Source organism: Nematolebias whitei, chromosome 1 (assembly GCF_014905685.2).
Source record: "Nematolebias whitei isolate Nwh7 chromosome 1, NemWhi1, whole genome shotgun sequence".
In the NCBI taxonomy this organism is placed as follows: domain Eukaryota; kingdom Metazoa; phylum Chordata; class Actinopteri; order Cyprinodontiformes; family Rivulidae; genus Nematolebias; species Nematolebias whitei.
The window spans coordinates 29442800-29452128 of NC_056498.1; the positions used below are offsets into that span (position 1 = coordinate 29442800).

General features: G+C 41.5%; 1 protein-coding gene across 3 annotated transcripts; it reads left to right on the forward strand.

Moving 5' to 3' along the window:
• The first annotated feature begins 658 nt into the window (after positions 1–658).
• Positions 659–8898, forward strand: LOC119416239 (cellular tumor antigen p53). Of its 3 annotated transcripts, XM_037683464.1 has the most exons (12): positions 659–750; positions 1543–1679; positions 1776–1905; positions 1996–2175; positions 3131–3305; positions 3381–3493; positions 4728–4837; positions 4947–5071; positions 5148–5248; positions 5329–5396; positions 8334–8377; positions 8482–8898. In XM_037683464.1, exons 2-12 carry the CDS (start codon positions 1561–1563, stop codon positions 8487–8489), a joined length of 1173 nt encoding a protein of 390 aa, XP_037539392.1. In that variant the 5' UTR covers positions 659–750; positions 1543–1560; the 3' UTR covers positions 8490–8898. The 3 variants fall into 3 exon arrangements, with proteins under 3 accessions (XP_037539392.1, XP_037539377.1, XP_037539384.1); XM_037683449.1 differs by lacking the exon at positions 8482–8898 and having other exon boundaries at positions 8334–8433; XM_037683456.1 differs by lacking the exon at positions 8482–8898 and having other exon boundaries at positions 1546–1679; positions 8334–8433.
• The last annotated feature ends 431 nt before the right edge of the window (positions 8899–9329 follow it).

The window sequence follows — 9329 nt, forward strand, 5'->3', positions numbered from 1 at the left end:
ACCACATGAGGTGCGAATGACAATAAAGAAACTCTGACTCTGACTCTCTGATATGATGGTTTCCAAGTACTCTCTGTCAAAAAAATGTTTAAAGTAAAATAATAATCATCATTATCATCATAATTGTGAGGGACCATGAAAGACTGGATCATTTAGTGTAACATTTCGTGTTTAAATTCCTTTAGAAATTGTGAAAAACAAAACTTTTCTATTGTTGTAGGGTTGTAGGAAAGTAGAAATTTGCGTGGTCCTTTTCTGTTAGCCGGGGTTTGATCCGGCTACAAATGAAGATGAGCGGCAAAAAAGTTTTCATATTCAACGAAGATAATGCGTTTTGCTGGGACATCTTTAATTACATTACGCAGAGTCTGTGCTTCATGTTATTCAACAAATCCACTAACGATATTCATTACGTTTGGAACCTGCTAGTCCGAAGTCGAAGATCGTACGCCGCACTGGCCTCTGTATTCAATACCGAATGATTTCAGTACCAATCCCGCCTCAATCAACCCGCTTTCTCAACCAGCTAAAGTAAATGGTGCGTTTTTAGCGTCAGTGAATGCGCAGTCAGCCATTGGACAACTCCAGATCATGCTGCTCTCTGATTGGTCAGCACGGGAATATAAATATTGCTCCATCCCCCTCCTTTTTTGTGTGGGAACTGGGAATCCCCGACAGCGTGCTCGGGTTAACTCATCATAATATTTTGGTTTCCTCGACGGTTTTAGCTGTCTTTGACATCAAATTCTCGTGAGTCATCTTCTGACATGAGCAGCAGAGCAGTAAAAACAGCATCGCAGGCTGAAACGTGCCTCTTGTTAAAGTTACTCTTAAACTTTAGGTCATTTTTCTCTGTGTTGTTCGAAACTTCGCTACATCGGTTGTTAGCCGGTTGTGCTAACTCGGCTTCTGCGATAAAACGCGAAACAAAAAACGCGCTCGATAATTTATGCGGGTTCAATTCTTTGACAATCGGTAGTTTTCACTCCTAACAATGTTGTTATTTCAATTTAGGTTTTCCTTTTCAACATTTTCTAATATTGTTGGCTCGATTTACAACGAATGCTAGCTTCATTGAAGTTATGCTAACATCCGGTTTGTAGAAAATGAATAAAAGCGTATTATTGTACTGGGGCCGTGTGTTGTTTTAGGTTTAATTTAAAACTATATAGAAAAGTGAGACTAAAAATATTAATTTAAAACTTTTTTTCAGACTACTTAAATGTGAGATAAGCCTGTATGTTTTGGTTTTACTGTGTGCATCCTTTACTGTGCAAAAAAAAGTATAATTAACCATAATTTTAAACAGAATTTCTCCTTTTTATTCCACCAAAAGATACTTTTTATTTCAAATGCATTAGTGTTTATATCAGAACAGAAGTGACTCATTAACATATATAAATTAAGAAATGCCTGTAGAGATTTTTATACTGTTTATTTTTAAAGAAAAGCTTGTTTTAACCGTTCAGTCCTAAAAGTAATTAATTAAAATACTGTTTTGTTCACGGACTCAGTTTGTCACTTCCTGTTTATGTCCCACAGCAGTCTGTGCTCTTCCTTATGTTTCTCTCACTCGACGAAAGGTTAAAAAAATATATGGAAGAGCCCAGTTTTAAAATGGAGAGCCTGCCGCAGAGTCAAGACTCAGTCGACACGTTCAGAGAGCTGTGGGGGGATCTGTGAGTATCAACTTAATGCCACATAATGTTTTAAAGACACGAGTTTGCTCTATGGAAATAAATTGACGTGTTTTTTTTTTTGTTTTTTTTTAACAGAATAACTACCAAAAGCGAAGTGAAGGATCTGAAAGATCTGAATTTGCACCAAACTTCTGACATTTCCACTATTCCTCCTGAAAACCATTTGCGTAATGATTGGGTGCAACAGGACCAATTACATTTTCTGGTAACGATTCAAGTCTAAGCTTTGAGCTGAAAGTTTCCTCTGTATTCAGTGTGGTGATTCTTTTATCTGTCCTTTTAATGCCTCTTGAAGGATTCAAACTTGACCACGTTTGACTTCCTCATGCTGGATTCTGCAAATTCCAATGGGATGATGACCGACTTGGTTAATCCACCGTCCTCCACCGTTCCGGTTACGACTGACTATCCAGGCGACTACTTCTTGGAGCTTCAGTTTCAGAAGTCTGGGATGGCCAAGTCGGTCACTTCAACAGTACGACCAACTTCATCATATTGCTTTACTTAATGTGTTTAGGACTACTTGTGTTTTTTTTCTTTTCTGCTGATCTATGTGATAAAAACCTAAATTTACTTTTCTCCAGAGCACTTTACAATGTGTTCAGTTGTATTTCGACTGAATTTAAACACTTTGCCACAAAGTAATAGTTTACTAGAATTTAAAACACTTTTGTCATTTTGTTGCCCCGCACTGATGAGGAGCAGAAGTGCTTCTTCTGAGCAACTCTTCAGCTCCAAGTGTCATTTCTTCCTATCGCCGTTTAGTTTTTATTATTTTGATCTATTTTCGTCTGTTGTACTAAAATAACCACATTCATTGATAATTAAAACTCTTTAGAGTTGGAGAATGAAAAGCTTTTTCTGTAGTGAAGTTAAATATTATCCATCTAAATTCAGAATACAAAGCCTTTTTGACTTTGATCGCAAATAAACCTTACCTGGACAACGCGTTCAACTCCATTCTTTCATATCTTGTCTCGTGGCATTCGTGTGGACTCGTTCATTGTGGCCATTTGCTAAATTTTAAGGCTTAGAGGCGGTCGCTGCGCTCAAAGAGCCAATGCTGTTAAAGTCTCCACACCAGAGCGATACGATTGGCCGGTTCAGTCGAGGGTTTGGGTGGTCGCCTCCTACGACTGCTGCTGAGGTCTGTGAGGGGAGAGCTGCAGTTTGGTTGCGAAGCACAGCAGCGACATGACAGGACATGTTCCTGCACAGACGTCCCTCAGAACAGAAAGGGTTAAAACTGATCAGCTTGACTTGGCCTCGTCAGCGCTGTAGTCTCTAAGCTTTAGTCCTCAGAGTTTAGGGAAGTTGAACTGTTTTACATCGAAGTTAATTTTTTAATTTTCTTGCTTTTGGTTATTTGACGTGTGGTGCTCCATTAAGAACTGATGGGAACATCTCTGCTTCTCTTCCTTTCCTTACAGTTTTCAGAGAGTTTGAAGAAGCTCTACTGTCAGCTGGCCAAGACGACTCCCATCGAGGTTCTAGTCAGCATCGAGCCCCCCCCGGGGGCCATTCTCAGGGCCACCGCAGTGTATAAGAAGTCTGAGCACGTGGCAGAAGTCGTCAAAAGATGCCCACACCACCAAACCGAAGACGGTAAGGAGAACTTTTCTTCCTAAAGTTTTTAAACCATCTAGAGTAGACCGATTAAAACGCTTGATCCATTTCCAGCTTCAGAGAACCGGAGCCATCTGGTCCGACTGGAGGGCAACCAGCTGGCTCAGTACTTTGAGGATCCAAACACAAATAGGCAAAGTGTGACTGTGCCTTACGAGCCCCCGCAGGTATGAGTTTCTAGTTTGTTGAACTATTTGCAGTGTAAGTTTCTGTTCACTTTAGTTGTTTTTTTTTTGTGTGTAACCTGGAGAATAATTTTCTGAATGTAGGGCACAAGAAATGCAACAAATGTGTAATACTTTATTTGAACTCTTGGACAAATCTAGAAAAAATTCCAGTTTGTGTGGCGTTAATGAAAAAGGCTAAAGGGATTAAAAAAAAAGAAAAAATAAATAAAGCTGATGCATTTTTTTTTTTATGTTGGGGACAGTAAAATTTTTAAGATGAAGTAAAATGTCTTGAACACAGATTACTGTATTTTTCGCCCTATGTCTCGTTTTTTTTTGTTTGTTTTTTTGCATAGTTTACATACCCTGCAACTTACACGCTGAGCAACGTATTTATGGATTTTTCCCATATTTATAAACCTATTTTTGGCTGAGATATGACCGTTCTCATTCATTGACTGAAAATATTGAACACTACCATTTTCAGCCGCTAGATGGCACTCGAGTGGTATAGCATGCCGTTATGTCTTGTAATAGGTAAAAGAGGCTATTAATGACACAATCGGCTTGCCATAGCCTGCCACCTTTGTCCAGCTCGCTTGGAGCAACCGTGAAATCAGCTTCATTTCACCGCGCCGCCCCTGCGAAATGCAGCTTATTTGACCATTAAAGTGCATTTATTAAGTAAAAGTTCAACTGAGACGCACCTTTTATTATAATGTTGAGCAAACAAATAATTGTTTTTATGTGGTTATCTTGTTAAATTTCAAAGAAATGCACAGCGACTCGTCTCTCTGCGCGTGGCAGCTTCCGCAAATCGGGTTTTGAACTACACTTGATTTGACCGTCAAAAGTGCATTTATTAATGAAAACTTAGACTGAGACACAGCTTTGCTGCAAATAAGCAAATAATTGTTTTTAAGTGTTAATCTTTTTAACTTCTTCTTAAAGTCCCGTGTACGCTCCCGTGGCCGCCATTTGGCAGCCAATCGATTTTTGGCACAACGGCCCACGTTTCCGGGTGGTCAGTGGTGACGTGTAATAGATGCGACTTATACGACAAAGCGACTTTTTTTTCCACTTTATTAGACATAGTTGGACTGATGCAACTTATAGGGCGGAGCGACATGCGCGGCGGAAAATACGGTATATTAACTGTATCATGAGATCACACGAGTGGTTTTGTTTTCTGTATCACAGACTTTGAACAATATTCCCTCACTTCCTGTTTCAGTTGGGCTCAAAAACGACCACCATACTGCTGAGCTTTATGTGCAACAGCTCCTGCATGGGGGGCATGAACCGTCGCCCCATCCTCACCATCCTGACTCTGGAGGCCCCGGAGTAAGTCTGCTGACGTCCTGACGTGTGGCAGAGAAACAAACCGCTTAGTGACGCTTTAAGAACATTAATCGTTTAACGAGTTTGTTCGGTGGTTCGTTTTCCGCTCCAGTGGTTGCGTTTTGGGCCGGAGGTGCTTCGAAGTCCGTGTCTGTGCGTGTCCAGGCCGGGACCGCAAGACCGAAGAGGAAAACGCAGCCAAGACGCAAAGCGGTGCCAAACAAACAAAGAAACGAAGTATGGTTTCTGTTTTTCCACATAAACTGTTCCAGTTTTTTATTTTTTAATTTCATTTGCCGACTCGTTTTCTCAGAGAACGACCCCATGCCGGGCCCATCCTCTTTGACCACTAACGTGAAGAAGAAGTCTGGATCAAGTGGAGAGGAGGAGGACAAGGAGATCTTCACCCTGCGTGTGAGTATTTCTCTCTTTGCTTACACAGATGGATGGAGTCGGTGCTCGGCCCGTTCACATGGCATGGATGTCTTCTGCAGGTTCAAGGACGCGAGCGTTACGAGATGCTGAAGAAAATCAACTCTGGCCTCGAGATGTTCGATGACAGGTGAGGAACGTTTAATGAAGCTACGCTAAACGAAACCAGAACACAAACATCGGCTTCTCTGAGTAAACAGGTCAACACATGCAAAGAAGTTGATTCTCGAGTGTGCAAGGGAGGAAATTTTAGCTGGTCAGCGCTGGTTCTTTCCAGCAACAAGGTTGCAGGTTTGAATTCTGGTTTGACCTGTTTTCTGTGGAGTTGGATGACTCTCCCCCACCTCCTTGGACACGTGGGTCGCCTCGGGAGTTCCTTCCACAGTACTAAAGACGGCATGTTTGTTCTCTGTTCACACCGGGAGACTCCTGGGAGTCTTGAGTTCTTCAGGCGTGTTTTGGGTTCCCTACAGTCCACCATTTATACCGTACACAATTCAGTTTATTTATAAAGCACCAAGTCGCAACAGAAGTCGTCTCAGGGCACTGAACAGAAACATTCATGTATAAAAATGATAATTTAACACCGTCTGAGGAGCAGACTGCTTTGAGTTTAACTCCATCACAGACTCATCTTGGAGCTAGCATGAAGGCGACAGTGGAAAGGAAAAACTCCCTCATGAAGAAGAAACTGTGGTGAGATGGTGTTCCGCCCTCCCCACTCTGTGCACCAGCTGTTAATCAGATCTCACCACTGATTGATGGGAGTGACAGATGCCTTTAAAGTTGGGCAGATTGCTGCTACAAGGTGCGTCTTTGTTCCTCCTGCAGCACGTCGGCTGTTTGTGCGACTGGTGCTCTTGGATTCTGGTCATCTGAGATCCATTGCTGCTCCACTGGCGTTAGTGGCTGCACCTGGAGCCCTTTGCAGTGCACAGCTTCTGCCTTCTTCTGACCTGCTGCCGAGCCGCTCATTCCCCTGGTAGACTGCGCTCCTGCTCCTCGGCACGTCACTGAGCTGCGCACTGCTGTGCTTAAATGGCCCAGTGCACAAGGACGCTCTGCTGTCTTGTCTTGTCCTGTGTTGGGACACTCTTCAGAGTTTGGGCTGCTCCTCCACTGCATTTGTTGCAGCCAGTCAACATGACGGCGCACGTCTCCTCTGCCCTGTTGTAATGTGTGAGACTGGACATTAACAGTTTGTTCCATCTGTAGTATGTTGAATTTATTATTGTAAGTGGATCAACCAAAAATCAGCTTACCTCATGCTCCCTTTGTCCTCAGGGACTGAGCCTGAAAGCTGTTTTTTTTAAATGACGTTTTAATAAATTATAAAATATTTTAATAGAAATCGGTCTGTGTCGAGGTGTATCTTTTACGAACCTGTGGCGTTTTAAATCGTTGGGTAATGACATCCCCCAACTGGCGTTGTTGAGTTTTATATTCAGAACTATTTATAAACAACTACCACACCCCCCCTGTTGGTCACAGAACCTTTAGCAGAACCAGGCTCAGGACAAGCGGTCGTCTGCTTCGACCGGATGGGTTTGGTAGGAACAGATACACAATGGCAGAACCAGAATCACATGTTAAGATGATAGTATAGTATCATAGTATCAATAGTATCAAATTAAAACTACTCTATTTTAGCAGTTCATTTAAGGACATGAGGTCAGTTTGTCCTCCAGTAGTCTTTAGCCTATAGCAGCATAACAATCTAACCCTAACTATAGGATTTATCATAAAGGGAAGTCTTCAGCCCAGTCTTAAAACTTAATGTGTCAGCCTCATGGACAGAAACTGGAAGTTGGTTCCACAAGAGAGGAGCCTGATAACTGAAAGATCTTCCTCCCATTCTGCTTTTGGAAACTCTAGGAACCACAAGTAAACCTGCAGTGTGAGAGCGAAGTGCTCTGTTAGAAAAATATGGAACAATAAGATCTGTAATATAAGATGGAGCTAGGTTGTTGAGGGCTTTGTAGGTTAGAAGTAAGATATTGAATTAGATTCTGGACTTGACAGGGAGCCAATGGGGAGAAGCTCAAACTGGAGAAATATGATCTCTCCTACTAACTCCAGTTAAGATTCTGGCAGCAGCATTTTGGATCAACTGAAGACTTTTTAAAGAAATAGTTGGACACCCAGATAAAAAACCATTGCAATAGTCCAGTCTAGACGTGACAAATGCATGAACCAGTTTTTCTGCATCATTTTTAGACCAGATGTTTCTAATTTTAACGATATTGCGCAGGTGGAAGAAGGCGGTTCTAGTAACGTTTTTAATGTGGGGGATAAAAGACATGTCCTGATCAAAAATAACACCAAGATTTTTAACTTTAGAGCTGGAGGACAGAATAATGCCATCTAGGGAGGAAACAAACACAAGTACAAGTATTAGCTTCTGTTCAGCCGACATGGGAACCGGAAAGTCACAATTGCACCATGCACATGCATTGTAGTGCTCTTGAGCAAGACGACTGCGCTCTGATCGTCAAATGGCTGCCTCCTGCTTCACATGGGTGTATCTCGTGATGGGTCAAATGCAGAGCACAAGTTTCATCATTTTAAGATGGCCCACCCCCCGGTCGACAACTGCCAGCACCTTAAATTGAAGTTTACTGCTGCTTCGTTGTAGAGTATGGAAGTATTTTACCTACAGGAATACATTGTTAAAGTTTCCCCTTCCTTGGTTGAAGCAGACTTATTCCAGGGGTTAGGAAAATAATTTTATTTTGGTTAAAAACCGTGGAAATATTCACCAGTGTGACAGTTGATTGTGTGCTTTCCAGGGGTTCCCAACCCTGGTCCTTGAGGAACACCATCCTGCATGTTTTAGTTGTTTCTCTGCTCCGACACATCGGATTTTAATTAATGGCTGATTAACAGGCTTTTGCAAAACACGGGCAAGCAATTAAATCACTGGAACAGGTGTGTTGGAGCAGGGAAACAACTAAAACATGCAGGATGGTGTTCCTCAAGGACCAGGGTTGGGAACCATTGACTTTATAATCTGTTCAAATCTAAAAATGTTCTAAACAATATATTTTTTTGTTTTCCCCTCCACCAGAAAACGGCTGAATCAAGGGAAGAATTTCCAGAAGAAAAACCAAAGTGACAGTGACTAAAAGTGTTGTGAAATCTTTGTTACGGTCTTTATTCATGTCGGGAACAAAAGTTTAAGATTTCTTCTTTTTATAATCTCTTTTTGTATTTAGAAAAGTAGTTCTCTGAAGCTGTTCATGTTGAAGCCTTTGAGTTGCCTGTGAAAGCCAAAACGCTGCCTTCTCTGAACGACTCACTGCCGTTTGTCTGAGACGACCCCGGTCCTTTTTGTCGATCCGACAGCTTCGGCCCGCTTTAGCAGCCGATTGTTTCCAGTCCAGCTGAAATCAGGTGTGTTATTCAGCGAAACGGATCTACTGTGTGTTCACGAAGCTGTAAATGGATAATTTTTTTCTAATCAAGGATCACCGGAGCTCGTTTTACGTGATATAGGAATTGGAATCCTATTTAGTTGTTTTTCTTTTAAAAGTAGATTTTGTAGCTGAGGGACTGGCTGGTTCATCCCTCAATTATAAATGTTTTTCTACACCGGGCAATAACTGCTGAGAACAGACGATAGTTTGAAACCCTGACGAGAATAATTTGACAAACGCTGGTGGACAGAAACGCTGTCGTTTCACCTTTCTGGAGTTATTTTTAGTTAAATTGCTCAGATTCGTCGTTAACGCTCAAAATCCATCTGAAATGTTTGGTTTTCCTCGGAGTTCAGTTCGTCGACAGCTTTGGTTCGGCGTGACCAATCACCGTTTGAGTTAGAAACCACTAAATAAAACACTGCCAAAATAAATGCATATAAAGGCATTTCTTTGTTTAATTTCTGTTTTTTTTATATTTTGATATGTTTTTTGTAAAATCTTCTACATTTGTTCTTTTACTTGTTTAATTCCTTTTTTTTTACGTTCAAGCTTTAAAACAAAATAAACTCTTTGTAGCTCAGTGGCTTCTCGTGTTCTGTTAACTTGCACAAATATGAGCGATTTGCATGTTTGGGGCTACGGAT

Excerpts from the sequence above, each read along its gene's own strand:
- LOC119416239 (XM_037683449.1), top strand. The coding sequence starts at position 1,561 with ATGTTTCTCTCACTCGACGAAAGGTTAAAAAAATATATGGAAGAGCCC. Across the intron at positions 1,680-1,775 it reads AGAGAGCTGTGGGGGGATCT|AATAACTACCAAAAGCGAAG; the intron begins GTGAGTATCAAC and ends TTTTTTTAACAG. Across the intron at positions 4,838-4,946 it reads CTGACTCTGGAGGCCCCGGA|TGGTTGCGTTTTGGGCCGGA; the intron begins GTAAGTCTGCTG and ends TTTCCGCTCCAG.